Raw genomic sequence first — 27945 nt, 5'->3', positions numbered from 1 at the left:
CCATGTGCGGCTCCCGGGCTGGTCTGGGTTCTGAAACCACCGTGCGCTGGATCCCGTCCATGGGGATCAGGGAGGCCCCACCCCGGGGCGGCCCCAGCGAGGACCCGGGTGTCCGGGATCGGAGCAGGAAGCAGGAGCCGGTGGCGGCCGCGGGGCCCGTGGAGCCGGGAGCGGGGCTGTGGGGAGAGGACAGCGTGGGGCCGGGGCACCCCACGGCCCCGGCCCCGCCATGGGTGCGCTGGTGCCGCTGGTGCTGGTGCTGGTGGTGACGGGCGGGCGCGGTGCCCACCACGACACCTTGGCCTGCACGCAGGTGGGTCGGTGGCACCGGCACAAGGGCTGCCGGGCCCCGCGGCACCGGCTTCACCATCACCTCCCGCCAGGGCCTCGCCTGCCGCCTCCTGGGTAAGTGTCACTGCCAAAGCCCCTGGCACAGCAGGACATGGGACATGCACCCACAGCCCTGCACCCATGGACCCGCGGCCACCCTCTGTCTCCCCCCCCAGACCCCGATGTGCTGTGCGGGATGGAGCCGCAGGGACCTCCCCATGGGCTGGCTCTGTCCCGGCTGCGGCTGGAGCCGGCGCTGCGCTGCACCGGACCCGGGGCCTGCTCTCCCTGCCTGGAGGCACGGCTGCGCCTGGCCGTGCCCCGTGGCACCGGGGCACCGCGCATCCCTGCGGCAGAGCACGGCGGTGATGCGGCCCGGGGGTCACCGGAGCACGGGGACCCCTCGGCCCAGCACAACACCAGTGGGGTGCTGCTGCTCGCCGCGCACACGTACACCTCGTCCCGCTGCGTGGCTGTGGAGGTCTGGGTGCCCATAGGCACTGTGCTGCCTGGGCAGTTGCTGGTATGGAGGTGGGGGTACCAGGGATGGGTGTTCCCAGCAGGCACTGGGCACTGTGGGTGCTGGCACCGGTGCATCTATGTGGTGTGGAGGTCCTGTTCCTGTATTGCCACAGCACAGTGGTGGTTTTCCTGCCCAGGGCTGGGTTACGTTCCGGTGCTTTGAGGCACCTCTGGGCTCTGAGCTCCGTGTCATGGCGTACACCACACACGGCCATTGGAGGCTGAGCCAGCAGCAGCGGGTACCAGGTGAGCCCCCCCATGCACCCCAATGTGGCAGCACCATCCCCCCTGTGCCTGCTGACACCCTGTCCCCACAGACTGCTCGTGGCCTGTGGCACAGAGTGCTGTCCCCCAGTGCCAAGGTAGGTGATGGTGACCCCCACACCTTGATGCATGTCCTGTATGGAGGGCTGGGTGATGGATGTGGGGGGAGATGGTGAGGGTGACCCCTGCGGTGCTGTGCTCTGTGCTGTGCCCTGTGCCGCAGCACCCAGGCTGCAGGTCTTCCCGGGGCCCAAGGAGGTGGTCATCGAGGTGCAGGGGGCAATGCCAGGGCACAGCTACACCCTCCGGCTCTACCACAACCAAAGCCATGGCACTGGTGGGCCAGGGCGTGTGGTGACTGTGGTGAGTGTGACCCCTTCCCTGACTCCCCCTCACCCTGTCCCACTCTGTTCCCGGGGAGCCGTGTCTGTGTTACAGGCAGGGCGCTGGTGTCACCCTGGGCTGGGTGACACTGCCGGGGGGGATTTGCCATGGGGTGACCCACGTCTGGTTGCCGGTAACAGAGCAGTAACATGAGCTACAGCCTGCCAGCCGAGGAGGTGCTGCCCTGCCTCTGCCTGCAGGTCAGTGTGTGGGTGGGCACCGTGTGTCCCCCCCCATCCAGCATCCCAAGGCCAGCATGGACACCCCAAATCCTTCTCTGTTTTCCTCCCCTCCCAGGTCTGGCTGGAGACCCAGGACCCGTTGCGGGCCACCCTGTGCCCCTTCTCCCATGGTACCTGTGCTATGGGGCTGGGCTGGGGCATAGAGGGACCCATGGGGACACCATGGAGTGACACTTGTGTTCGGTGCCACCACAGATGCCGAGGCCTGGCAGCGGCTGTGGGCACACAGCCAGCTGGTGCTCCACACCAAGGCACAGGCACTGACCTGCTCCCTCTCATCCCCCTGTGATCTCCTGGCTGAGCTCATTCCCTGCTGGCAACCAGCACCCACCGGGCCCTGCCAAGCACTGCCCAGCCTGCAGTACTCTGCTATGGAGCAGGTGAGTGGGGCTCCATGGCCCACCGGGAGCACCAGAGGGCTGTGGTGGCACTAATGGAGCATCCCTTCCACCCACAGGCATCCCAGGAGCTTGGGGGCCTGCAGCCGCACCCCAACCTTTGCGTGCAAGTAAGACACCCCTCTGCCCCACAGCTGCCCTATGGCTGCCCCATGGGCACCGCTGGGTGCTGCTAACCCGCTCTCTACGGTAGGTGTGGAGCCACAGGCAGGTCCGGCTGAGCCAGTGCCTGCGGGACCGTGAGTAGAGATGGGGTGGGAGGGCAGGGGCACCCCCGGGGGTCTGGCTGTGGGGCAGGAGCCCTCCCTGGATCCCCCCCAGCCCCTGTCTCCCCTGCAGGAGCACTGCCCGGCCGCCCCGATGACATCCTGCTGCTGGAGCGCCATGGGAACGGCTCTCTGTGCGTGCTGGAGGGGGGTGCATGCACTCCCCTTGCCAGCTTCACCAGCACGGTGAGTGCAGGACCCCCCCTGTCCTGCTGGCAGTGCCACCGCGGCACAGCCGGCTCACCCCGTGCTGGTGTTGCAGGGCTGGGGACAGCCGGGGCTGCTGGAGCAGGAGCTGCGGCAGGATGTGGCAATGGGACAGTGCAGGCAGGTCAGTGCGGGCAGCAGCAGGGACACATCCCCAGTGTGTGACGTGTCCCCAGTGTGTGACAGGTCCCTGTGCCCACAGATCTGGCACCATGAGAACAGCACCGCGGTCACGCTCTGGGCCTGCCCCATACATCAATGTGAGTGTCCCTGGCTGTGCCGGGGCAGTCTGGGGCTGGTGGGTGCCGTGGGTACTCCATGGACACCATCCCTGCCCCACAGACCAGCGTGCCCGCTGGGTGCTGGCATGGATGGGGGTGCTGCTGGGAGCTGCCTGCCTCCTGTTCCTGCTCCTGCTGAAGAAGGAGAACATTAAAGGTGAGTGATGCCCATGGGGGGAGTGTTCCCATGCTGAGCCCCCCTCTCAGGACCTCACCTCGCCACCATTCCTCCCCACAGGCTGGCTGAAGTCCCTGGGGGTTAATTACAGCTCTGAGGGTGAGTGTGGGGTGAGCCTAGGGTGATGGGGGGTCCCCATTAGGTCTGGCCCCTGTTTGCTTCCCACCATGGCTGCCCCATAGGTTGGGTTGGGGGTGCAGGGGGACAAAGCAGAGGATGGGAATCCTATGGGAGTAGGGTTCCCAACCTACCTCCCACTGTGACTGCTCCTTAGGGTGGGTAAGGGGATGGGTGGTGGCCCCCCAAGCACCCCCATAGGTTGGGTCCGGGTTACCCAGGGCTGTGTTCAGACACTGTCGCTGTCCCCCAGCCCCACTGCGCGGCCAACGGGCGCTGCTGGTGCATGCAGTGGAGCCGGTGGCCGAGCGGGCAGCCTGTGCCCTGCTGGCATCCCTGCGGCCGCTGGGGCTGTCCGTGATGGCAGCACCGGGAGGCGGCAGTGGGGCCGCAGCTTGGGGGCCTCTGCCCTGGCTGCACGCACAGCACCACCGGGCACTGCGCGGCGGGGACACCATCATCATCCTCCTCTCACCAGCGGCCGTGGCTGCCGCACACCAGTGGGACGCTGACCCCAGCCCCGGTGATGTCCACACCGCAGCACCCTGCGAGGCCTTCGCTGCGGCGCTGTCCTGTGCCGTGCCGGCGCTGGCGGCCGGCAATGGGCGCTATGTGGTGGCCCGGCTAGAGGCACTGGTGCCGGTGGTGCCACCGGTGCTGCGGGCAGCCCCTGCCTTCGCTCTGCCCACTGAGACCATGGGGTTCCTGCAGGCGCTGGCAGCACCGCGGTGGGGGGGACGGTGGCTGGAGCCGTACGTGGCGGCGGTGGCCGAGGGGCTGCAGCGGGCGGTGGGGGAATAAACAGTGATGGCAGGAGCCCAGTCCTGGTGGTGTGGGGGAGATGGGGAATGGGATGGACTGGGGAGGGGTGGTGGGAGGGAAGGGGGGAACTGGGGGAAAGGGGTGGGTCTGGGATGGGTTGGTTGAAGAATGGATGGGGAGCTGGGACAGTTGGGGAGGGATGAGGGGGAACTGGACCAGTTCGGAGTGGGATGATATGGAACAGGGCAAATCTGGGGAAGACGCGGGGAAACTGGACCTGCTAATGGGGGATCGTGGGGAACTGGGCTGGTAATGGTGAGATGAGAGGGAACTGGACCAGTTCAGAGGAGACGATGGGAAACTGGGCAAATCTGAGGGGAAATGAGAGGGAACTGGACCAGCTCATTGGGGATGATGGGGAACTGGGAGGGATGAGAGGGATCTGGACCAGCTTATGGGGACTGATGAACCGGGCAAATCCGGGGGCGCTGAACCAGTTTGGCTGGATGGGAGAAAGTGACCTGGGACTGGTTTGGCTGGGGGCGATAGAGACCGGCCCGGGCGGGTCGGGGGCTGAGGTTCCGCTCAGGACCGGGACCGGTGCGCCCCGAGGAGCCGGTGCGGGGCCCCCGACCCATCCGCGCTACCCCTACCCCGCGGGTGCCCTTGGCTGCGGCTCCTTTAAGGCGGGGAGGAGGCGGGGCCCGGCGGGCGGCGCTGATTGGCTGTGAGCGGGGGGTCGCGGGCCGCGGGCGCGCTGCCATTGGCGGGGGCGGCGGTCGCTGAGTCAGTGGGCGGGGCCAGCGGCGCTGGCGGGGCGCAGGATGGGGCCGCGGGCGGCCGCGCTGCTGCCGGTGCCGGTGTCGGCCCGGCTGGGGGGGGCCCTGCTCGGGGCCGCGCTGCTCGGGGGGGTCCTGCTGGGGGCCGCCCGTGGGCACCCGGAGCCGGAGCCGGAGCAGGCCGAGCCCTGCCGGGCCTGCCGCGGCCTGGCCGACAGCTTCAGCAGGGTGCGGGGCGGGGAGCGGGTACGGGGTGACGGGGGGGGCACAGCCCGGAGGTGATGGGGGAGCGGGGGCAAAGCGGGGAGCACGGGCTGGGGGGGCAAGGGGGTGACGGTGCTCCGTGGGAGGGGTGTTTGTGCTCCCTATAGCATCCCAAGGGAATGAAGGGTTCCGGGGGATGGAGGCTGCGGTCTGGGGTGGGGAGAGAGTGGGATGGCCATGGGGTGGTTTGTTGCAGTGGGGAGGGGGGCATGGAGAGGACTGTGTGGGGCTGGGGGCTGTCAGGGGGTCCCCACCGTGCTGCCCTGCCCCGTGTGCCCAGGGCCTGGAGAGGACGGAGCACGAGGGCTTTGGTGGGGGCAACACGGCCTGGGAGGAGGAGAAGTTGTCCAAGTACCAGCACAGGTGGGTGCCCCGTGTTAAAGGGGTCTGGGGGGTTTGGTTTCCCTGGGGGGGGGACGCACACATCCCAGTGCTGACCCCCTTGTCCCCCCAGCGAGACCCGTCTGCTGGAGGTGCTGGAGGGCGTCTGTGCCCCCTCGGACTTCTCCTGCCACCAGCTGCTGGAGCGCAGCGAGGAGCACGTGGAGCAGTGGTGGTTCCACGAGTGAGTGTGGGGATGGGGACACGGAGGGGAGGGCAGGGGGGGTCAGGGTGCTGAGTGCTGTGCACCCCTCCCCAGGCGGCAGCAGCACCCTGACTTATTCCAATGGCTGTGCATGGACACGCTGGCACTGTGCTGCCCGCCTGGCACCTACGGCCCTGACTGCCGGCGTGAGTAGCTGCGGCCCGAGCGGGCAGTACCCGGGATGGAGGGACCCCCCTCCGGAATGCTGCCCCCCATCCCGGCTGCTCTCTCCCCGTGCAGCCTGTGCCGGTGGGCCCCAGCAGCCCTGCAGCGGCAACGGGCGATGCGACGGTGATGGCACGCGCCGCGGCACCGGCCTCTGCGTCTGCAGCCCCGGCTATGGCGGCCCCTTCTGCGCCGAGTGCGGGGACGGCTTCTACGAGGCCTCACGGAACAAGAGCCACCTCGTGTGTGCCGGTCGGTAAGGGTATGGAGGGGGGTGCACAGTGGGGTCCCCCCTGGCTCTCACACCCACTGTCCCTGTCACAGAGTGCTACCGGGCGTGCGGGCGCTGCACGGGGCCGGAGGACTCCAGCTGCCTCCGCTGCAAGAGGGGCTGGGTGCTGCACGAGCACCGCTGCATCGGTGAGGGCTGCGGTGGGCAGCAGGCGGGCTGGGGGCTGTGGGGTGAATGGGGCTGATGGGGGTGTCCCCCCTCTTGTCCCGCAGACATCGATGAGTGTGGCACGGAGATGGCGCACTGCCGAGCCAACCAGTTCTGCGTCAACACCGAGGGCTCCTACGAGTGCCGAGGTCAGGCAGGTTTGGGTATAGGTGGCTATAGGTTACCCCCCATGGCCTGGGGTGGGAGGGGGCTCTGGTGTTGACCCCAGCTCCTCTCCCCATATCAGACTGCTCCACGGCCTGCATCGGCTGCATGGGTGCTGGGCCGGCTCGCTGCAAGAAATGCAACAAGGGCTATTGGCGGGATGGAGCCAAGTGCCTGGGTGAGTGCGTTCTGCAGGCAGCTCTGCCCCTTCCCCACTGCCCGATCCCTGCCGGATCCCTGCCGGATCCCTGCCGGATCCCTACCGGATCCCTGCCTTCCCCCCAGACGTGGATGAGTGCGCCAGCGCCGAGGAACCAGTGTGCACGGGGGCACAGGAGGTGTGTGAGAACACAGAGGGCAGCTACCGCTGCGTCTGTGCCCGCGGCCACGTGCGCCGGGACGGGCAGTGCGTGGAGGACAAGCCCCCCGGTAAGGCCTGACGCAGTGTGGGGCAGAGAGGTGGGGATCTCCCCATTTATTTGTGCCCCCCTACAAGCGCCGTCCTTGCAGATGCGCCAGAGAAGGGGTTCTTTGATGACGTGACGGAGGACGAGGTGGTGGTGCTGCAGCAGATGTTCTTTGGGGTGATGATCTGTGCCCTTGCTACGCTGGCTGCCAAGGGTGACATGGTCTTCACCGCCATCTTCATCGGCGCCGTGGCTGCCATGGCTGGCTACTGGCTGTCTGACCGCAGTGACCGCGTCCTCGATGGCTTCATGAAGGGCAGATAGCCGTGGGGCTCTTGTGTGCAGGCCTGGGGTGGGGGGCACTCCCCCAGCAGGGGCTGGCTGCCGAGGTAGCATCTGTGAGTGGTGCTGTGCCCTGCATGCGTCCCCCAGCCCCACATTAGTGTAGGGTCTTGCCCCCCCTGCTGCAGAGTGAGCCGGGGTTACCTGATCCCTGGGGGTCCCGCACAGCCTGCTCTGGCTGGCGTGGTTATGTCCAGCAGTGTGGCACTGGGATAGGAGGGGCACAGCATGCTGCCCCCAGCCCCACGGCGCTGGAGGGGGGACCTGGCACTGTGGCAGGTGGGATGATCTGGGGCAGGCCGGGGTTGCTCTGGCACTGCTGGGTGCCGGGGTGGTGATGCTGCTGGCCCCATGCGACCCTGTGTGTGTGTGTGTCCTCTCCCCGTGGGGCAGTGGGGGCTGAGCCATGGGAGAGCTGCTCCCCCCAACCCCTTGTCCCCACATCCCTGGGCAGAGCCCCTCTCCCCTCCCAGGCTGCTGGGGTCGGGGGTTGGGGTCCCCTCACTGCTCACGGGGTGCTATGCTGGCGGGGGGAGCCCCTGCCCTGTGCATGAGCGTGGCTGTTGCATCTGTCTGTGGTTTGTCCGTCGGGGTGTGCCCATCCGTCTGTGTGTCCATATCTCAGGAAATAAAGCTCTGCACACCCAGCTCGGCTGCTCGGGGCGGTAGGGGGGGGGGGGGCCTCCTCCCAACATAAACTGTTTATTTCTCTGGTTTGGCACAAAAAGGAGCCGCCCCCCCCCCCAGTCTCTGCCCATCACAGCTCAATGGTGTCACTGGAGAGGCTCCGGCTGTCCATTGCCTTAGCTATGGCTGGGGAACCGCGGGGGCCGTCCCGTTCGCAGCCCGGTGTGCCAGTGGGCAGCAGCAGCGGTGCCCGGCTGGGTGCCTCCTCCATGGGCAGGCTGTCGGGGGAGGACAGCCCGTGGCGCCAGGGGTTCCAGCTGATCTTCAGCGAGCTGCTGTCCAGGGAGCTGGTGGAGCCGGTCACGGTGATGGTGACGGTGCCGTTGGGGTGCCGGGGGCCGGGCAGCTCCGTCAGCGAACTGCACCTCACCATGCGGCCCAAGCCGGGGGTCCCGGCGGTGCCGGGTGTGGGGGAGCCCCGCAGCGACGTCCCGGAGCCCCGACGGGGCCGCCCGAAGAGGCCGTCGTGCAGGAGGTGCCGGCGGCACAGCGCCTGGTCGATGCTGCGGCGCAGGTCGATGGGGGACGGCGGGCGGAACATGAGCTCGCCCAGCGACGGGGACGAGCCCTGCTCGAAGGCGGCGCAGGAGCGGGCGGCCGCTAGGTTGGGGCACTTGGGGCTGAGCTCGTTGCTGTCTTTGAGCGCCCGCAGCGGGAGCTGCTCCGCGGGGTTGCGGATGAGGCTCTTGGAGATGTCGTTGCCCGCTGCCCGCTCGGCGCCGCCGCCGGTGCCGGCCCAGTCGTAGCAGTTGTTGGGGTACTCGGGGGCCTCGGCCTTGCGGCCGGCGCACAAGAACCGCAGCGCTTTAGCCCAGCAGGAGCGAGCGGCAGAGCTGCGGCAGCGGCAGCGCAGGGGCTCGGAGGCGGCCGCCAGCAGCGCCAGCGCCGTGCCCAGCTCCGCCGCCCGCAGCCAGAGCTGTGCTGCCCATCCCGGCCGGGGCAGCCGCGGGGGGGAGCTCAGGAGGCCGCGCAGCCACAACGCGCTCCAGAGCTGCAGTCCGCACAGCGGCAGAGCCGCCGCCGCCGCCGCCAGCAGCGCCCGAGCCCCGCGGCCCGCGGGCTCCGTCGGGGTCCGCAGCACCCGGCAGCAGCCGCAGAGCCCCCCCAGCAGCAGCAGTGCTCCCGCCCCACAGCCCAGCGCCTGCAGCCCCAGCCCCACGGCCGGGCCCAGCCGCGGGGGTAGCAGATCCGCGGCCCCCAGCACCGCGCTCTGCAGCGCGGCCGCGGCCCCCAGCGCCGGCAGCCCCCGCAGACACGGCGGCAGTAGCCGCAGCTGCGCCAGGCGCTGCAGGCGCTGCAGGAGGAGGGCGAAGGCGCCGAGCATCAGCGGGAAGGGGACGGTGCTGAGCAGCAGCAGCGCCCGCGGGGGCAGCCGGTGCCGTGCCCCGTACGGGTCCAGCAGCAGGAAGGTGGCCCGCAGCAGGCAGGCGCACAGCAGCAGCCCCTGGGCCCCTAGAATGTGGGGCAGGGTGGGGGGGCGCAGAGCAGCCGCCCAGGCCAGCCCCACCACGCAGCCCAGCGCCAGCAGCAGGAAGATGACGGCTGCCCCATAGATGTGGGTCTCCCAGGTGAAGCCCAGCTGGTGCTGCAGCTCGTCCCAGCGCAGACCCGTCACGTTGGACCCCGGTGATGGAGAAGGGTGGCTCGGATGTGATGGTTGTGGTGGCGGTGGTGGCTGTGGTGGATGTGATGTGGATGGGTGCCGGGGCGCTGGTTGTGGTGTCACTGCTGCCCGCCATGGTGTGACCGAAGGGGATGTGGTGCCATGGGCAGGAGGCTTTGTCCCTGGGAAGCCTGCAGGCAGGACAAAGGGGATGGTTAGTGGTCCCTGCGTGCACTCCCCATCCACAGGGGGGATGCCCCATGCCAACCATAGCTGTGGCCAATGACACCTCTGGGAGTCTCCAGCAGGACCCCCCAGTGGCATGTCCCTGGTCCTGTCCCCAACCCCCAAGTGGAAACCCGCTCCTGCTGGGCTCTTAGCACTAATCCCTGCTGGCAGGACTAGATTAGGGCCGTTGCCCGGTGCAATCCTGATTGAAGGTGTCACCGTGCCCTGGCTGTGGTGCCCAAGATATCTGCATCCCCCCCCGCCAGCCCCGATGCCCCATGAATGGGCTCCCATGGTCTATGAGGAATGGACGGGCTTGGCTGCAGCCCTGCATCACCTGAGTGCCTGGTGCTGTTTGTCCCTGCGGTGGGAGGTGCTGTCGGCTGTGGGGCGGCCTCGGTGGCATTGGGGATGCTCACGGCTCCCAGGGCGCCCCGGACCCGCTGCGGGGACCCGATGTCCTCCTCAGGCAGCAGTCCTGTGAGAGAGGGCAGAGCCGGGTGCTGGCACCCACAGACGGCTTGGTCCCTACCGCAGGGTCCCCCCATCCCTACCTGTGCCGGGGGTAGCAGGGGGGTCCGTTGTGATGCTGGAGTTGGGGGGCAGCAGCGCAGGACCAGTGCTGAGCGCAGCCCCCGGGGCAGGCTGGGGTCCCTCCTGTCCCATCGGGCCGGGGTCCGTGCGTGGGGCTGTGTCCCCGGTGCTGGCAGTGCTGCGGCTGAGCGGGGCCCTGCGGGTGCTGCGCTGGTGGGGTGGGAGGGCCCGGGTCCAGGGCTCAGCCAGCCCCAGCGATGGGGCTGCGGGGGGCAGCCGTGAGGCAGAGCTGAGAGGAGCCAGGGAGGGGATGGGGGGATCCCCAAAGTCCCCCTGTGTGCCCATTGGCTGTATGGGGCCGGGGCTGGTGTGGGCACTCGTGCCCTTGGGGTGGGAGACAGGGGCAGTGCCCAGAGGGACCAGTGTGCCCATGGCCGCTGTGGGTCCCTCTGCCACTGCCTGTCCCCCTGTGTGGGCATCTGTCCCCATCCCATTGCTCATCCCCGCTGCCGGCACGGGGGTCAGGGCGATGGTGGACACGGTTGGCCGAGGGCTGGGGGTGCTCTGCCCTACCCGGGGCGGCCCAGAGGAGCCCAGTCCCGTGTCCACGGGCACCTCAGGGCCTGGTGCCCCCAGCGCAGAGCCGTGGGGCAGCGAGGTCCCCTCGTGGGGACTTTCCCAGCCTTTGGCCTCATGTCCTTGCCCGGCGATCAGCATCTCCTCTGCTGTGCCGCCGCCTCCCGTGGTGGTTTCCGTCTCCGGGGGTGCCCCCATGGCCGCTCCTGCCCGCAGCGGTGGGGACCAGCGCACGGGGCTGCTGCCTCCCCATAGCTCACCACCGGGGGCCCCGGCACCGCTCGGCTCCCCTGAGGCCTCCCAGGCTGGGGACAGGCCCGGCCACCGCTGACCCCAGGCTGGGCCGTGCCGGGGGTCCCTGCCCCACTGCAGGGTCCTGCCTGGGGTCAGCCCCGCCGGCACCGGCCCCCGTGCACCGGCGGGGCCCGCGGCAGCCAGGAGCAGTCCGCAGGTGACCAGCAGTGCTGCAGCCATGGTGAGTGCCCTGCGGGGATGGGGGCTCTGTGAGCTTGGGGGGCTCATGCCACCGGCCATGGGACCACTGTGCCCATAGACACCCATTGCTCATGGCTGACCTGGGGACCCTTCCCAGTTGTCCCCATCCCCGATGTCCCTGCTGCCAGTGGCCCCATTCCCGGTCTTCCTCTTCCCAGTGCCCCCAGTGCTCATGATCCCCATCACGGTGTCCCCAGTGCTGGTGGCCCTTGGTGCTCAGCGGTCCCTACTCCCAGCATCCCCGGTGTCCCCATCCCTGATGCTCCATCCCCGGTGTCCCCATCCCCGGTGTCCCCATCCCTGATGCTCCATCCCCGGTGTCCCGGTGTCCCCGCTCTGGCGCGCACCGTTCACCTTGGCGCGTCCCCGGCTGCATCCCGGCGGGGATGCCCGGCCCCGCGCGCTCCCGCCGCCGCCGCTCACGGGGCCGGCAACGGGGCCGGGACCGCCCGGTTGCAGCGGCGGGGCCGGTGCAGCCGCCGCAGTCCGCGGGTCCCCTCCTGCCGCGGCCCCGCTGCTCGACGCTCGGTACCCGGTGCCCGGGCCGCGTCCTGCCCCCTCCCGCCGCCCGCCGCAGCACGGGAGGCCCCGGTGCGGGTGCCGGCCGCAGCCCCCCCGCTGACCTGCGCTGCCGCTGCCGGTGCCGCTGCCGGGGCCGGTGCCGGTGCCGGTGCGGGCCGGGCGCTGCAGCGGAGCGGGCGGCGGCGGCGGCAGCCGGTCACGCGCCGCCCCGAGCCGCGGGCACCCGCACGGGAACCCGCCCGCACCGGGGACGGGAAGCGGAGGGGAGGGGGGGGGTGTCAGCGGCTGCAGCCGGTGTGCGGGGACGGGAAGGGGGGGAGCGGGCACCGGGTGGGTCCCGGAGAGGCGGCTGGGGGGGGATATGGGGAGCAGGACCCTGTGGGGTGGGAGAACGGAGGGGCAGCAGTGAGTATGCTGCGGGGGGGGGATGGACAAGCAGGGAGGGCAGGGAGGGCAGGGCAGGCTGGACCCTGCAGGGTCCTCGGGCAGGTCTATGGGTGCCCCTGGCCCCTTCCTGCCCCACAGCTCCTGCCCCCCCTGCCCAGGGCAGGCAGCAGCCTGGCAGCCGCTGGGCTCTGGGGCCCTGCCAAGTGCAGGTAATTAGCTAATCAGGTAATTGTCCTGCTGGAGAGCTGCCCGCTGGGCCAGGCCTTGGGTTGGCATTGGCACAGCCTCAGAGTGACACTGGCTCCGGGCACTGCCACACAAGGTGATGCTCCCCCGGGGCCCTCAGGGAGCAGCTGTAGCAAAGCCCAGTCACCACCATTGGTCTCCTCTCACCCAGGCCAGCAGGGACAGGACAAGGGAAATGGCTTTAACCTGTCAGGGGTGAGCTCTTAGGCAGAAGCTCTTCCCTGTGAGGGTGCTGAGGCGCTGGCACAGGGTGCCCAGAGAAGCTGTGGCTGCCCCATCCCTGGCAGTGCTCAAGCCCAGGGACATGCCTGGTGCAGAGAGAGGCTCCACTGGCTGCTGTCATGTGCATGTAGTGGGGGCTGCAGTGGTCCCTGCATTGTACCCCACTGCTGCTTCATCTCTGGGGCGCTGGGGAGCCTGGCCCTGCTCTCAGCACAGAGGCTTGCAGCAGACACCTCCAGAGGTCCCTCCAAGCTCAGCCATGTGCTGCAGAGCTGCTGCCTGCAGGCCAGGGCCTGAACCCATCTCCATCGACCCAGTGGAGCAGGTTCTGCCCAGCACAGGCTATGCTGGGATGGAGGTGATGGGAGCTGCATGGCCATGATGCCATCACGCAGCCCCTCTGCTCCCCCCAAGGCTCAGGGGGCTCCCAATCCATCCCCCACTGCCTTCTCCTTGTTAGTTACCATCCTTGAACCAGTGTGGAATGGGAAGGGTGGAGGTTTCCTTCTTTAAACATCAGAGAGGAGCTGAACAAACGAATCCTCCCAGCTCCACGATCCAGGGCAGTTGAAAGAGCAGCCGCCTGCTCATCCATGGGAACAGGATCCTGCCTCTCCCCAAAGACCAACACAGCCATGCTGGACTTTGGCAAACACACAATGAGTTTATTACAGCCAGGAAAAAGGGATCGCAGCCTTCCCCCTCAGGACAGCGAAGCTGCACTGTGGGGATTCGTGGCCATAGAGCTCTTTTGTCAACACCAAATACTGCTCTTGCTGATAACTACTCAGATTGCAAACCAAATGTGTCTGCCTTGGGTGTTTTGGAGCGACCCCTCACCTGAGAGGTTCCTAAAGGACAAGGACTATCCACCAACAGCTTCATCTGCTCAGTGGGAATGTCACATTTTTGGCTCCTGTTTGAGAGCACTGCCCTTGAGAAGTGCACATTGGAGAATTCCTTGGTGAGCCAAGAGATGCGAGAGGCAAAACATTTCCTGAAACCAGGAGTTTTCTGCTTGAAAGGAGAAGAAACTCAATAACTGATGAACCCAACGTGGTGGGATTTGGGTTTCCTCAGTGAAACTTGTCCCTGTCCAAACAAATCTGAACCTTACTGATATTAACCAGAACAATGAATGCTGTTGCTGCCCAGGGAGCTCAGAACCTGACCTCCGAGACACACAAACCGACACAGAGACTGTGAGAAACATTAAGAGTAAAGCCTCTGGCCACAGAGAGTTTATTACACCAGCTGGAAGGTTTCAGGCAGGCCTCAGTGCTGAGGATGCTTGAGCTGCTCATTGGTGCTCTGCCCTCTCCTCCCTGGTGTCTGGAGCATACAACTGTATTTGGAGCCCAGGGCACCTCTGCTGGGAGCAGCGAGTGAACTAATACAGATCCCATCGGCTTTCCAGGCTAAGGGGGAGCTTCCCCTAGATCCTGCACAGTCCCTTACAACAAAAGCAGGCAATGACACTTCCAAGCATCCAGGCACCTTGTTTCTCATTAAGCAGGTAACACCTGCAAGGATAAACCGATGGCACGGAGGGCCCTGAACAGGCAACAGAACTCTTCAATCAGAATAATCACTATCAAAAACTAGAGAGCAACAGCCTGTGTTCTGCTGAGGCAGCACCGCAGCAGGATGGGGCTTCTTGGTGCTTCCAGGGCTTCGGAGGCTGAAGCAGCTCATCTGTTTTTCACCCGTGGTGCTACACAGGGAAAAGGTGTTCTCCTGGGGTGAGGAATCCAGGAGGTACCTGTTCACAATGGAAACTTTTTCTCTCTTTTGCATTTCCAAGCTTCTCCTTCTCTTGTCTGCAAGTTGATGCAGGCTTCTATCGGAGCAGGGCACTGGTGGGAAGTGCTTTGTAAGCCTCAGCTGAGTGCTGAGGATCTGCTGGTCGGGAGCTGAGCTGGAGCTTCCCAAACTGAGAGCAGCCTTGTACCTGGGCAAGCCTTCATTTCTGGAGCTCTCCAACTCAATGGTCCCATTTGCCTTCCTTTGCTTCAGCCCAGCCTCAGCACATTGGGAAAGCTCGCCTTTTCTCATAGCAGGGCACGTTTTCTTCCTCCCCATTGCTTTATTCCAGGGGATCCTTCCTGGCTTCTGCTTCACTTTGTTCCCTCCAGCTGCATTCTCCACCTCACGGTCCATGGTCCAGTTGCTGTCTCTTCTCCCAAGCACATCTTTACATACAGGAAGATGGGAAACTTGGGGCTGCCTCTGTCGCGATGGCATCACGGATTGGAAGCCTCGAGTGTTTCTCCTGATCACCTTCCTCAGTGGAGTGGGTAAAGGCACCTCCTGTGGTGTGGGACAGTGCTTCTTCTGATGACCCCCCAAAATGTGGCTGTGAGAGCAGCATGTGCAGTGGTGGTTGACACAGCTCTGTGGTTCTGAACTGTATTTCACCTCCTGCAATGAGGAGTGTTCTCTACACACCTCGGCAGCACCGGGGCTGACGTTCCCTCCTGAAGCTGTGTTTAGGTCATCTATAGATGTGCCATCCCCCGTGACCTGGTTCCCCATGGGGGAGTCTCCGTGCTGCTCCCCCTGTCTCATGCAGGGGAAGGGAAAGGGACATACGGGGCTCTCCTCACACAGAGCACAGTGCTGGCATGGGCCAGGGGACGTCTGGGAGGAGTTATCAGCCATGGCAGGACGGGCTTTGGCAATAGAGACGAACGTGTGCAGCTCAGCTAAGGTGTTAGGGAGCTTCAGGAAGCCAAGTTCTTCACACAACTTCAGCTGCTGATCTCTCAGCTGAGCTGGCAGCGACTCCAGACCCTCCTTCAGCAGCTGGACACTGGATTTCACATCTAGAAGCTCTGCATCTTTCTGGGGAAGCAGCAAGCAGAGCACAAGCAGTCAGCAGCACGTTAAAAAGTGCAAGAAGAGTATTTAAATCAGAAACTTTAAGGTATTGTGTGTCAGTTAGAGCCTTTAAATCAGGTAATTGACCCAAAGATCAACAATTTGTATCTACTTGTGTAATACATGTTCTCAAACTAGATTCAGATTAGCTGTTAGGAAGCTCTTCCCTGTGAGGGTGCTGAGGCGCTGGCACAGGGTGCCCAGAGAAGCTGTGGCTGCCCCATCCCTGGCAGTGCTCAAGGCCAGGCTGGACACAGGGGCTTGGAGCAGCTGCTCCAGTGGAGGGTGCCCCTGCCCATGGTAGCAGGTTGGAACTGGATGAGCTTTAAGGTCCCTGTCAACCCAAACCAGGCTGGGATTGCAGGATTCTATGAAACTGCCCCACAGAAGTGAGAGGCTGGGGTTGGGGCATACCCCTAACCCATGGTGTGTCCTCTCTCCCAGAAGCACTGCCTCCTCACGTGCTGGCATCACACATCCTTGCCAAAAGCAATTCGTGCAGCAGGGCCTTTAGAGAAGCCTGACCTGTCCAGGAGCTCTCTGATAGCTCATGCTTTCACCACTGACACCTACTTGTTCTCTTTTCACCTCTTCTTTCTTCTCCCTGGGGTAGCAGCCAGCTGAAGGGACAAGGCACTGTACCTCTGCCCGATGCTGTCCCCTCACAGGCACGCACTGCACCACCTCCTCCAGTGAAGGCATGTGCCAGCATGAGGAAGCAGTGCTCCATCATCACCGCCTGCCACAACAGGGCACTGTTGGGCTCCCCTCTTGCTGAACCAGGGTTTCATCAGAGCTTACAGCACTGTCAGCCAGTGCTCACTTAAGCATCAGTCAGTATCTAGGCTGGAATGAGCATTTTAATATGTCTTTCCCCCTTCATTAGAACAGGAGCAGTCTACTTTATAACCCACCATTGGAAGGCAATTTAATGTTCAGTTCGTATTTTGTAGAAGTGGGAGAAAGGGCTCAGAAAGAAAGGTTAATTTCTGCACTTACTGCTGCGAGGCTCCTCTCCATCTCCAGCAGCGCCTGCTCCGTTTGGCTTTTGTCTGTCAGAGCTTTCAGCACCAAACCACACTGGCTCTGAAAAGCATCTTGCACTAAACAGGAAAATCAATAAACCCCCACATTTGGTCTTTCATTTGTAGATGTGAATAAAGCACTGTCAATACTATCACTATTTCCTCCATGGCTCAGCATGAGATACTTCCCTGTGCTGTGCAACCATAGTGATTTGCCTGCTGAGATCTCCCCGAGCCCCAAGCCATGAACAATAGGGTGGATGTTTAATGCAAAGCACTTGGAATTTATAAGGTGCTGAGCACAGGCCAAACCTCATTTACTGAGCTCTATTAATATGGCAGCTGGAGATTAAAAGCTACGTGAAGCTGCTGAACTTGCTGTGCTCAATGCAAGGATGAGGCTTAGTTGTCTGCCGGCTGTACAAGAGGCACAGCCAGAGGAGGACCCCAGTATAGCTGATCCACCCCAGTATAACCAGTGTTTGGGCAGCTGCAGCTGGAACACTGTAAGGTTGTGAGGGCCATGGCAGTGTCCTGTGGAGAGGGTTTCAAACAGGAGCAAGATGCTCTTGTCGAAAAACTGATCAAAAATAGGGATTTGTGGTGTATGATTGGGTAATTCCTGCCCTCATGCAGCTGCAATTCCAGGAACCACTGCTGTGCCTAATACACTCCAGCCAGGAATGTGGTTTGCAGCCTGTGTGGGGATGAAAAATCCTTAGCAATCTTATGGAAGTCTTCCTTCAACATCATAAATTAGGATGGAGAGAAAGAGCTGTTCCCTAACCATTCCTGTGAACAGGCAGGAAGGTGTGTCCAGATGGTGTGGCTGGGGTGGAATGTTGGCACAAAACAGGATGCAAAGAATTCCTGCTAAAACAAAAGCATTGCCAAGCAAATGGGCCGGGATGCCTGAAACTCTGGAGTCCTGGACTAGCACTGAGCAGTCAGAGTCAACCCCACGTTTCAACAAGTGGCTGCAAGAGCTCTGCAATGAATTAATCCTCTTTCACTACAGACCCAATGTGTTTGACTTTGGTGTTGGTGGAATGGAGAGCTTGAAGCTATTGCTGCACGTGGAGTATTCATCAGGGCACCTCTCGCCACAGAGATGTGTGCTCCCAGGCTGCCCAGTGCTCAGGATCACTTCTCCTGCCCAGCTATTTTCATTAAGCTTGCAGGGACTTACTTATCTCAGTGAGCTGTGCCCTCTGTCAGGCTCTGGATGGAACTGGTTTAAGAGTTAAAATCTCTTAGGGAGAGGCAGACAGAAAGGGATTGTAGAGGCTTTGCTGCTGTGAGAAAACAGGGATGTTTTTAAAAGGTACTTTTGGGAAGGGAGAATAAGATCTGAGCAATTATGGGATTACTGGTTTGTTCTCACACTGTGCAGGGGTTTAGAATAGATCTTAAGGGAAAGAGTACTCAAAGGCATGGGGGAAAATGGAATGAAATGGAACAAGGTTTTATAAAAGGCGGATTGGGCCTGACTAATGTAGTGCATTAGGATGAGATAGGTGATTTCTCAGACAAAGGCAGGGGCCTTGCTGCAGACTCAAATAGAGCTTTTCAGTGGAAATTGTCATGTAGTATGAAAATAAAAAAGCTGAGAAAAATGAAGTGATTAAGCCTCAGTTAAAGGGAAAACATCAGCTCTTGGGAAGGGTAGCATGAGAGGACAAGGCAGGTATGGAAGGTGCTCCTCAAGGCCTGCCCATGAGCCAAACATGCTTAAAATCACCTGGGTACAAAAACCTGAAGGCATTTAGGTAATTAGAAGGCAATTAGAAGACAGACTCAAATACCAGCACCAGGATCTGGGGTGAAAGAGTATGGTGGGATGGAAGTTTTGGTTGATGGGGAGTGCTGGAAGTCCCTGCATGCCAGTAGCTGTCCTTGTGCGAGGTAAGAGATTGAGCATGGACACGTGCAGAGGAGAGCTACAAGATAATGAAGTGCTTAGTGATAATCTCCTCTTATGAAAGGAGATTGAAAGTGTTTGGCTTATTCAGCCACACGAAGCAGAGGTGTCTGGTCATGTGGGGCTGGAGGTGCTGTGCTGTTGTATAGCACAGCTGCTGCTTAAGTGATGTTGCTTTGCTGAGAGGAACTGTATTCTTAACTTTATTTGCCTTTGTATGAAGGAGTGATGCTTGGGCACAGCATAAGCTGTGAGAAGGAGCCTTCATCCTCACATGCATCAAGTTAAACCACCTCCTAGATGTAGGTTTGGGGGGAATTTGTTCATTTTCTCAGGGTTCCCATCAGCACATGGCTTTGCCTTGTTCTCTGTAGGAGTGTGGCTGATTTCTGAGGATTATCTGCACATATTTCAGCAATAAGCTGTCTGCTGTTGCAGGCAATTTGCTTGTCCTTGCTCTTTCACTGCCATTTTAAAGCTTTTAGTCTTTTGCTCTGACAGGTTTAGACTTTTTAACAAATCACAGGGGGAAAGCTGTGGCTTGCAGAATGGGTTTGTAGTGGTGGGGGGAATGTTTGAGTGCACCTTCAAGACCTTTGGTTAGAACTAAGGGCTACCAGGAATCTAAGAGCAGGGTTTTACCAGCCTTATCCTTTGAAGGGGAGGAAAGCAGCAGGGACTGTAGGAGGAAACTCCTTTCACATCCTTTCATCACCTTCTACTGTGCCACAGTGGGGCTATAGGAAGGCCAGCAGCAGCGAGCTCCCATTAGCTTGCTGCTCTTCTCCATTCACTTAATTTTAGTTTAGGGCTATTTTTATAGCTTTCTTGTTTCCCTACCCTGTCTGTTCTCCTACAGCATGGTATCCTCAGACTAAAAATAACCCTGCATCCACTGGGCTTGTGATCTGCACATAGGTTTGACTCAGCACAGCATGCTGCAGGCAAGTAACCGGCAGCCAGGCTTTTGAACGCACTTCGTTTGTACGTGTAGGAGTGTTTAGCAGGATAAAACCACTCTCAGCACAGAGGAGGGGCATTCTCCTTCCCTCCCTGGCTTCCATACCATAGGAGTGTTCAGGCTTGTCAAACACTATGAAAGAAAATGAAAAATGAACATTAATCTAAGACTTAAAATATAGAGATTGAGGTGGCCAAATGAGATCAGATGAAGGAGCCTGTTAGTCAAGTCTCTTGTCTTTGAAAATGATCAAGAAAGGCTGCCTTAGAGCAAGTTCATCTCAAATAAACCCTGCAGCAGATAGTTACTGAATAACTTGATCACCCAGAGAAAATCTTTACTCCTTTAATGGGTGGTTTATGCACAGACTTGTGCCTCTCAAGGTATTTTACTCTAAACAAAGCAGTCTTTTACACTGTGTTTTGATTTGCTGTAGCATGGTCTTTGGATGCTACTGGCTTCCATTAATAACCTAAGGAATGTGAAATCTGGCATTAGATATAATGCTGTAGGACCTTGGGATAGGTCTGCCCCTCTGTGCTGCAGAGGGCTCCCCCAGATCGGCCTGCACTCCCAGCAGCTGGGGACTTCAGTGAAAGCAGTCAACAGAAGGAGCCAAAGCCTCCCAGCCCAAGAATATTAAACAGCAACTCTTTCTGATGCCTATTTATCATCTACAGTTCATCCTAGATTGGCACTGACAATGCAGAGGCTTTAAATAACACTTTGGAGAGAGGTTGAGTGCAGCAAGGGAACAGGAGGTGGTACAAACCCAGTGAGACATGAGACAAGACAGCTGTGGGGCTCAGCAGAGTGCTGTGTTTTCTGCCTGGGCAGTAACTGAGCTGTGGGCCAGTGAGTGAGACATTTGGGCTGTCACAGCTGCATCCTGTTTGGATCATTGCCAGTCACTGCATGGCTCATTAGCAGCTGCATGGGAAAGGTGTTTCTTTTATGAACTTTAAATCTTGGCTTTTCAATCCATACAGAACTTAAATCCCAGAATATTTTGGGCTGAAGGGACCTTAAAGCTCCTCCAGCTCCAACCCCTGCCATGGGCAGGGACAACTTCCACTGGAGCAGCTGCTTCAAGCCCCTGTGTCCAACCTGGCCTTGAACACTGCCAGGGATGGGGCAGCCACAGCTTCTCTGGGCACCCTGTGCCAGCGCCTCAGCACCCTCACAGGGAAGAGCTTCTGCCTAAGAGCTCATCTCAGTCTCCCCTCGGGCAGGTTAAAGCCATTCCCTTGGCCTGTCCCTACAGGCCCTTGTCCCAAGCCCCTCTCCAGGTTTCTTATTGGCCCCTTTAGGCACTGGAGCTGCTCTCAGGTCTGAGGAGTCTTGAAACAAGTCATGCTTGAAAACTGCCCACCAGGCCCTGGATTCTGTCGGAGAATTGCATCAGCTTCTACCTCTGTAAGGGACATGTTGCATGTTATTGTGTCACCCTCACTGACAGGAGCACCAGAGGATTGCCTCTGGAATGCTGGCTGGGAATGTGCTCCTCATTTGCAATGGAGTCAAGGTGGTGTGGAGGACATGGTTGTTAGGAGCTGTCACAGCTGGAACTGCCAGATAGCAGGAGAGCAAAGCAGTTCTGAAAGGGCTGAGTTGTGAAAACTGGGATATATAGGGGTATATCAATAAAATGAGAAAAGCATAAAAATAATGTTAGAGGAGTTGAAACCAGAAGGAAAGAGCAATTGATGAGCAGGTAACTCAATCAGATGGAAGAACTGAGGGCATGGGGTCTGCTTGCCTCTCCCCATCCCTGTGCACAGCACGCCAAGATGTGAGCAAGGAACAGAGCAGCTGTGGGAGCTACTTGGGCAAACCCTGCCTTATCTCCAGACACAGCTCCATCCACTGTGTAAGCACATATGGACAAACACTCCATGGAGAGCAGTTTTTATAGCTCTTCCCGCATGGAGCATGCCAGACCACCAGCATTTGGAAATCTGTGCTGAAAAATATTGTCTGTTTTGTTCTTGCCCACTGGCTCTGGAGCCTGCCAAATGTCTTGCTCCCCACTGCTATAACTGCAGCCTGCCATACTCTATAAGCTTTTAATGAAGACAGGCTTGATTTCAAGTTCCACCTTTCTTTGTTCTGCAGATCTGTTTCATGGTCCTGGTGTGCTACTTCTTGCCTTGAAAAGAGCCTCTTCATCTTCTGCATTCCTCTCCTACATGTGAAGTCTTCTACTGCCAATGATTTACTGTGTCTCTCCCATGTCACCCACATCCCAAGGTACTGTATCATCAGCCACTGGCATTCCCTGCTTTATCAGCTCTGAATGTAGCACATTATCACCTGAGTTTAGGAAGGGAATTGCTTCAGTTGGGATCTTTTCAAGGCACTAGGGCAGGTATTTATTTAGTGGGAACTTAATTACCCATTGCTGTGATAGAGTCAAATGGCAGCATTTATCAGCAATTAACCAGTGACAGATGAACCTCCCCTAAATATAAAAAGAACAACATTGTGGAGCATGTGATGATTTTCATTATAGATTCAACATTCTGCAGCATGATACATTGCAGGAAGAGCCAATTTTTCTTTTCAATTGCTTTGAAAATCTAGCAGCAGGGACCTCTGGGAGGCTTCTCATTTCATTCAAGGCACATTTATTTAAAATGAGTACAGAGAAGAAACAGGACAGCTGAGCAAATGGTATGGAATGAAAAGGGGGAATTGTGAACAACAGATTTGATTTTCAGTGCCATGACAACAATTTCTGTGTACAAGGTGTATGAAATCAGGCAAAGTCCTGTCAGAGAGTGGGTGAGTTGAAGTGCTGAAGGAATTAGGAGAAGGGCAGATACATAATGGGGAGTTTGTGCTGGCCAAAGCAGACAGCTTCTTGCTTACATTAAGGTCTCGTTGAGAGCATTTGCCAAGCACAGCAAGGGAGTGTTCTCGGTATAACAGGATTGATATTTCAGACTATCACAACCTCCAGCAGAATAAACCAGGCTCCAGTCTTTCTGCCTGAGAGAACTGTGCTGACTTAAAGGGTATCTGTCAAAGCTGTGCTTCATGGAAGCCGCATTTTACCACCCAGTGGATATGATGCTTTTGTGAAGGTCTGCTACCTTGATCTCACAAGGTACAGCAGGCACTGAAGGCCTCTTGCTCTTGCACAGAGGATAAGCACTGAGCAATGTCCTGACAGGGTGTTGATAAAAAAATCACACCAGCATTAAAGATTAATGCCCTCTCAAAGGCTCAGGCATAAGCCAAATTAGAAACAATTTTTCTGAAGCACTTTCCCTCAGCCAAGACTGCTGTGACAAGCCTCTTCAGAGACAGGGCTGTTCTAAAGTGGTTTACACTACTGGCTTTGTGGGGAGATCACCTTTTTGTCATGGCAATAGCATGCTTCACTATCTGCTTCTTAAGAAATGAGCAGTACTAGTTTTGCTCATATCTAAAATATGCCCACTTCAAGCCACAGAGAGGAGCAATGGAAGGCTTCAAACTAACACATGAAAATCTGAGAAATCCTGAGAAACTGAAACTGGATACTTGGAATATAAATATCAGAGTTATTTTTACAGTGTTTTCCATTAGAACTCCACATAGTCTAAAAATGATCATACTCCAGGCAGAACATGAAAACACGGAAGTGCATTTATCTGTGCATGGTATCTAACCACGCAACACCTGAGTTCCTTGACACAAGAGAGCAGAGAAAAGGAAAATATAACAGGGCAGGAATAGAAAACCAGACAAGTCCATGTGATGGATAAGTCTCATTTGCTCTTCTCCCTTGGGAAGAGCAGCTGTGAGTGGCGTGACCTGCCTAGTTCACCCCTCCTTGGAGACAACATGCTGGCATTCAGCAGTTTGACTGTGCCCTCTGCTGTTAACAGAAACACAGAAAGGACTTACGTGTCTTGGAGATGGTTTCTAAGTGAGCCAAAATGGATTTGTTTCTTGAATCAAACATTTCTCCAAACTGGTCCAAGCATCCTTGCAGCTGCAAAAACAAAGGTAAAGGGAACAAAATGAATACCTTGCCCTTTTTTGGTGTCAAAACCACAACCCCAAATACCTCAGAATAACAACTGCAACTCATGGAATGGAACTCCCTGAAAAAGGTGATTTATCTGTTCAGCTTTGGTTGCAACCCCGAAGGGGATCTGAAATGGCTTATGAAATGTTACAGACCTCTTAAGAGGTTTCAAACTAAAGATGCTGATCTGTAAAATAGCATTAATAATAACATTGAGCAATTATAAATATGTTAGGGGGAAGATCTTTACCTTCACACAGTAAGACTACATTTACTTATTCCTAAGAGTAGACTACTTTCTTCAGGCAGAAGGAAACAAGAGCTAGTACTTGCAGACAGCCATCACAGCCTGCTCTTGCTCCTGAGAGCCAGGGAAATCCTACTGCTGACTTTGAGGCAAGGCTCTAAAGACCTTGACCCTATGGACAAGCCACAGAGACAATGGTCTATGTAAAACCCCTGACAGTCATTGGTTTAAAGTATTTGAGTGGTCAAGGCAAATAGTGTAATAGCGGAACTAGCACAGTAAATGAGAGAAGGTGGATGTTCTGTAGCATTTCTAGCTCATTATTCTGTGATCTGAATTTGAATTAACTTACCCCTTGAAGCCTGTCTTTGATGCTGGAAATAAAGGTGCTTAAAACCTCACTAAAATGGAAAAAAAAAAACAAAAACAAATATAAACCAGACATGTATGTTACTGAAGTAGACAGAAATTGAGAAGATGACAGTAAACATGAGACATGAAACACTGCAAGGCATAGTGTAGTGCATAATGTAAGCACAGAAACATGCTTACTTTGGGTGGGGACTCGTTGAAGTCGCCTTATTTGTTTTAGGAAAGCATGGGTTCTGCTGTGTAGAGTAAGGAAATATCCCTCTATATACCATGTAGATGATCTTAAGGTCCTTTCCAACCCTAACTATTCTATGATTCTATGTCTCTATGTCATGTACATGGAGTTGGGTTTTTAACTCTTCCATTTCTGGCCTAGCATTTGTGCCTCTCTCCAAAGTTTCAGTTGGCATTTCCACAACTGTCCCTTAGGTGCTGGTGTGTCACCACAGCTCTATCTGCTCCAGAAGGCCACAGCCTTGGCAAAGGTGACATGCCAATTGCTGGGATACATGGATATTGTACTTGGATTAAATATCTGTGGGAAAAACATGGGAAAAGCTTCAGTATCAACAAAGCCCAAGCCAGGGAGAACAAATACCGCAAACCCTTTTCTCCTGTGGTCTCTGTTATCTGTCCTTTTAAGTTGAATGAGCCTATGTTCATGATTAACCCAGCAAACCAGATCCTAAGCAAAGGGGTAACATTTTTCCTCTCTGAAGGTTCAGGTAATTTAAACTCAATCCTTTAGTGATCCAAATTGCAACAAGCAAAAAGGTGGAGGCCAGGTAGAGTCTAGTTATGAGAATTAGGAGGGCTTTCTGAAAGCTTCCTAGCCTTATGGAAAGGCAGATATTAATTTGATTAGTCAAACTTGCAGGGGATACAAATTGATAAATTGGGAGTGAGTCTGGAGCATAGGAAGGAGCATAATTAATTTAAAGAAGAAATAAAGGATAATTAAGAGTTCTGCCTAAACAATAAAAACTATTTGTTCATTTCTCCTAATTCACTTACAGAAATCCTCCTCTTCTCCCACAGGCACTGCAGAATCAACTTTGCCTTATCAGAAGCAGTGCCCATTGCAGAAGAGAAAAGGATATATAGCTGGATTTGATCACAGGTTTTAATAACAATGCATTTCACTTTGGATATTACATTACAAAATGTACAATGCTAAGAATTATTTATAGGTGCACTGGGAAGTTTGCCATCTTTCATTTCTGAGCTTCAGTTTGCTTGTTCCGTAAGGTCCTTCTGGGCCTACTTGACCATATCATTCTTAACATCTGACAAAGAGCAGAGGCAAACCACAGGGAACACATTCCACTTGCCTGTTACCAAACCCACAGGATATAAAACTCTTGTTTACAAGTGAAATTCTAGAGATATGTGCTGATTTAAAATGGGTAATCATTGCATCTCCCACTGCACACAAGCATGCTTGGCTATCTCCACATCTGGTCTAAATGCAAAGGCTGTCCTCAGAGCCCCTTCAGTCAGTCCCAACACAGTGTATCGTTTGAGAAACATGGGTTTTCACAGAGAATCAACAGAGGAAATCCCCTGCTGATGAGATAAAGAAGGACAAAGGTGAGGTCAGGTTAGAGTTGTGTTGTTCCTTGTGGTTTATGGCTCAGTGCGTTACATAAATCACATTGCAAATAAACCCTATTTTCTTATCCTGTGGCTCTTTCCAATCAGAGATTCTTTAGAACCTGAAAAGATACTTTTCTTGGAGAAATATGTAGCTCTGTCATGTATGATTTTGAAGAAGGAGCTGCAGGGAGTGCTAACCACCAGCACAGCAAGGATTTCCAATGGGTGCTTTACATACCGATCATATTTGTCCTTTATTTTGTTCTTATTCACTTCAAAACTTTCCAAGATACTTTTCACTCTTCCCGCACCAAAATGAAGTGAAGCTTTTTCTTTTATCTCTTCATCAAATAACTGTGGTTTTGTCTGGTATTTGGTGAAAATACTGGGCTCGCTCTGTTGCACAAAAGGAAGAAAAACTGTTGGAGTATAAAAATAACCAGAACATTCATTAGGGGGAAAAAACCTCACAAATATTTGTTTCCCGAGTGCTTTACAGACAGGTCACAGTGATTGGATGTGACAGATTAGATTGGATGAGATGATTAAGAATTTCATGAGATTATGCCTCACTTAGCATGCCTGGTTAGATCAATTCCCTGTGGAACCGAGATCCAGCCCAAATGCCTCCAGACTCAGGCTTTTCTCTCATTTTGGGCATTTTCAGTTGGTTACAATCATGAGGTGTGCAGATTTTCACTCTCTGTATGCTCAATACAGAGACTATAAATGAATCCCAGTGTTTTTGGGCAGGAACAACTCCTTGATTGCTTCAAGCCCCATCCAACCTGGCCTTGAACGCTGCCAGGGATGGGGCAGCCACAGCTTGTCTGGGTACCCTGTGCCAGCGCCTCACCACCCTCACAGGGAAGAACATCTGCCTAAGATCTAATCTAAATAGACAGATATATAGTCATCATAAGTACCAAGTTATCTGACATGACTAGAACTAGGTGCCACTTGGTTTTAGCATTTTCCATTGACTTTGAATGGAGGCTGTGTGCCTGCATGGGGCTGAAGGAGGGTGAGACTCACATCTTGGGAGTTGTGCTGTCCCAGCTGCGTGCCCAGCTCCAGCAGAGCTGCTGCTGACTGCACATTCTCCGGGCAGAACTGGGAGCCAAAGAGCAGCTGAGAGTCACTCAAACTCGAGTAGTCACTGGGAACGCTGCTCCGAATGGAAAACTTATTTGACCTGCAATGGGGCAGAGCGGGTTGTGAATGGGTATTGAGCAATTCAAAAGCCAAACAGAATTCCCTGCATGATCTGCAGGAGCCATTCAAGCATGACCCACCCCAACGTGTCTAACTGCATAATGTTTAACAGCATGTGGTTTTGTTACTCAAAGCCAACTGGTTTATCTTAAACTGTGTACAAACACAGTGTGGGAGCTCTGCAGTCACCTTGCAGGGTTAAAGTGTTTCCTCCCAGCATGTCTTACAGGCAGAAGACCAAACCCAGGATGGACCAGTTCATCCTACCTGCTTTGCTAGGTCAGTGTTAATTTAAGGCACAGTGTGGGGTTTGCCCCCAGCAAGTACCAGGTTACTCTCTTGTCACCATCAGGGTAATAATTCCTGTTGTAGCTCATGCTGCTTGACAGATTTGGAAGGCAGTTCCAACTGAGTAAACCTTTCTGACTGCTAGTTGACATTTCTTGGTCATTTATTCTCTAGATGCCTTAAGTCTGATATGCTGGAACACCAAATAAATGGGTAACATACAGCTGGACAAATTGATCTGGATTGTCAGAAATATTTCAGATGTAATTATACACCACTCAGAAGTTCTTTGCTTTCCCCTGAGTGCCTCACAGATAAACCTTTTCCAACCAGCCTTGACTTTGTGCTCTCTTGCTCTGATTCTGCTTCTCTTCAGAGACACAGCTCCTATTGCTTTATGGACAAGGCTCACGGCACAGTACCAGCTTCCCTCAGACAAGGGTTTCCCTATGCAGCTGCACCATTACTTCTCATTGTGTCAGGGGCTGCTTTTGGTTCTTTGCTAGCAAAGATGCAGACTCTTTTCATTCTTCACATGATTGCTATTCCATTGCTCCACATCTGTAAGGTCTGATGGGTGCTAGGTCCAAATGTTAGAAAAGCTGGGCCAGGTTTATACTCTCAGTTCTTGGGTTTTAAGCTATCGAAATGGAGAGATGTGTTGCTGCCTTTGGAATTACAGGCCAGTATTAATAAAAAGACTCTTAAGCAGGGTTTTCTTTCCATATCACATCATAGAAGTAAAGAAGGAACAGGAGACTAATGCAGGCATCTAACAAAAGATGATCACCCCAACATTTATTAGCAGTGACATGTCCTGTTAA

General features: G+C 56.9%; 4 protein-coding genes across 4 annotated transcripts; 2 read left to right on the top strand and 2 right to left on the bottom strand.

Annotated features, from left to right (window-relative positions):
- Positions 1 to 26: 26 nt before the first annotated feature.
- On the top strand, positions 27 to 3997 carry IL17RC (interleukin 17 receptor C). Its single transcript, XM_034065857.1, has 17 exons — positions 27 to 313; positions 384 to 405; positions 507 to 853; positions 990 to 1098; positions 1170 to 1214; positions 1340 to 1479; positions 1641 to 1700; positions 1798 to 1852; positions 1938 to 2122; positions 2200 to 2250; positions 2334 to 2379; positions 2480 to 2592; positions 2669 to 2737; positions 2816 to 2873; positions 2956 to 3051; positions 3133 to 3171; positions 3443 to 3997. Exons 1-17 carry the CDS (start codon positions 230 to 232, stop codon positions 3988 to 3990), a joined length of 2067 nt encoding a protein of 688 aa, XP_033921748.1. The 5' UTR covers positions 27 to 229; the 3' UTR covers positions 3991 to 3997.
- A 778-nt stretch (positions 3998 to 4775) lies between these two features.
- On the top strand, positions 4776 to 7745 carry CRELD1 (cysteine rich with EGF like domains 1). The gene is made up of 10 exons (XM_034065859.1): positions 4776 to 4958; positions 5275 to 5357; positions 5449 to 5559; positions 5635 to 5726; positions 5821 to 5997; positions 6070 to 6165; positions 6250 to 6333; positions 6432 to 6527; positions 6635 to 6778; positions 6860 to 7745. Exons 1-10 carry the CDS (start codon positions 4776 to 4778, stop codon positions 7078 to 7080), a joined length of 1287 nt encoding a protein of 428 aa, XP_033921750.1. The 3' UTR covers positions 7081 to 7745.
- Positions 7746 to 7812: 67 nt separating this feature from the next.
- PRRT3 (proline rich transmembrane protein 3) lies at positions 7813 to 11260 on the bottom strand. The gene is made up of 3 exons (XM_031053206.2): positions 10171 to 11260; positions 9954 to 10094; positions 7813 to 9579 (listed from the first exon to the last, which is right to left on the bottom strand). Exons 1-3 carry the CDS (start codon positions 11258 to 11260, stop codon positions 7856 to 7858), a joined length of 2955 nt encoding a protein of 984 aa, XP_030909066.2. The 3' UTR covers positions 7813 to 7855.
- A 2913-nt stretch (positions 11261 to 14173) lies between these two features.
- On the bottom strand, positions 14174 to 27210 carry IHO1 (interactor of HORMAD1 1). The gene is made up of 5 exons (XM_031042837.2): positions 27161 to 27210; positions 26654 to 26813; positions 23280 to 23367; positions 16478 to 16581; positions 14174 to 15442 (listed from the first exon to the last, which is right to left on the bottom strand). The coding sequence occupies exons 1-5, from the start codon at positions 27208 to 27210 to the stop codon at positions 14174 to 14176; spliced, it is 1671 nt and encodes a 556-aa protein (XP_030898697.2).
- Positions 27211 to 27945: the final 735 nt, after the last annotated feature.

This window comes from Melopsittacus undulatus, chromosome 9, assembly GCF_012275295.1.
Source record: "Melopsittacus undulatus isolate bMelUnd1 chromosome 9, bMelUnd1.mat.Z, whole genome shotgun sequence".
In the NCBI taxonomy this organism is placed as follows: Eukaryota; Metazoa; Chordata; class Aves; order Psittaciformes; family Psittaculidae; genus Melopsittacus; species Melopsittacus undulatus.
Note: the sequence above shows the minus strand (reverse complement) of the source record. Positions and strands in the feature narration are given on the sequence as shown.

Bases quoted from the DNA above. Each gene is read 5' to 3' on its own strand.
- CRELD1 (XM_034065859.1), top strand. From the start codon at position 4,776: ATGGGGCCGCGGGCGGCCGCGCTGCTGCCGGTGCCGGTGTCGGCCCGG. The intron at 5,358-5,448 runs GTGGGTGCCCCG...TTGTCCCCCCAG, and splicing joins TTGTCCAAGTACCAGCACAG to CGAGACCCGTCTGCTGGAGG. The intron at 5,727-5,820 runs GTGAGTAGCTGC...CTCCCCGTGCAG, and splicing joins CTACGGCCCTGACTGCCGGC to CCTGTGCCGGTGGGCCCCAG.
- PRRT3 (XM_031053206.2), bottom strand. From the start codon at position 11,260: ATGGCCGGTGGCATGAGCCCCCCAAGCTCACAGAGCCCCCATCCCCGC. The intron at 10,095-10,170 runs GTAGGGATGGGG...CCTCTCTCACAG, and splicing joins CCCTGCTACCCCCGGCACAG to GACTGCTGCCTGAGGAGGAC. The intron at 9,580-9,953 runs GTGATGCAGGGC...TCCTGCCTGCAG, and splicing joins AAACAGCACCAGGCACTCAG to GCTTCCCAGGGACAAAGCCT.
- IHO1 (XM_031042837.2), bottom strand. From the start codon at position 27,210: ATGAGCTACAACAGGAATTATTACCCTGATGGTGACAAGAGAGTAACC. The intron at 23,368-26,653 runs GTGAGTCTCACC...TTGTTTTTGCAG, and splicing joins GACAGCACAACTCCCAAGAT to CTGCAAGGATGCTTGGACCA. The intron at 16,582-23,279 runs GTAAGTCCTTTC...TTTCCTGTTTAG, and splicing joins AGAAACCATCTCCAAGACAC to TGCAAGATGCTTTTCAGAGC.
- IL17RC (XM_034065857.1), top strand. From the start codon at position 230: ATGGGTGCGCTGGTGCCGCTGGTGCTGGTGCTGGTGGTGACGGGCGGG. The intron at 1,480-1,640 runs GTGAGTGTGACC...TGCCGGTAACAG, and splicing joins CAGGGCGTGTGGTGACTGTG to AGCAGTAACATGAGCTACAG. The intron at 2,380-2,479 runs GTGAGTAGAGAT...TCTCCCCTGCAG, and splicing joins GAGCCAGTGCCTGCGGGACC to GAGCACTGCCCGGCCGCCCC.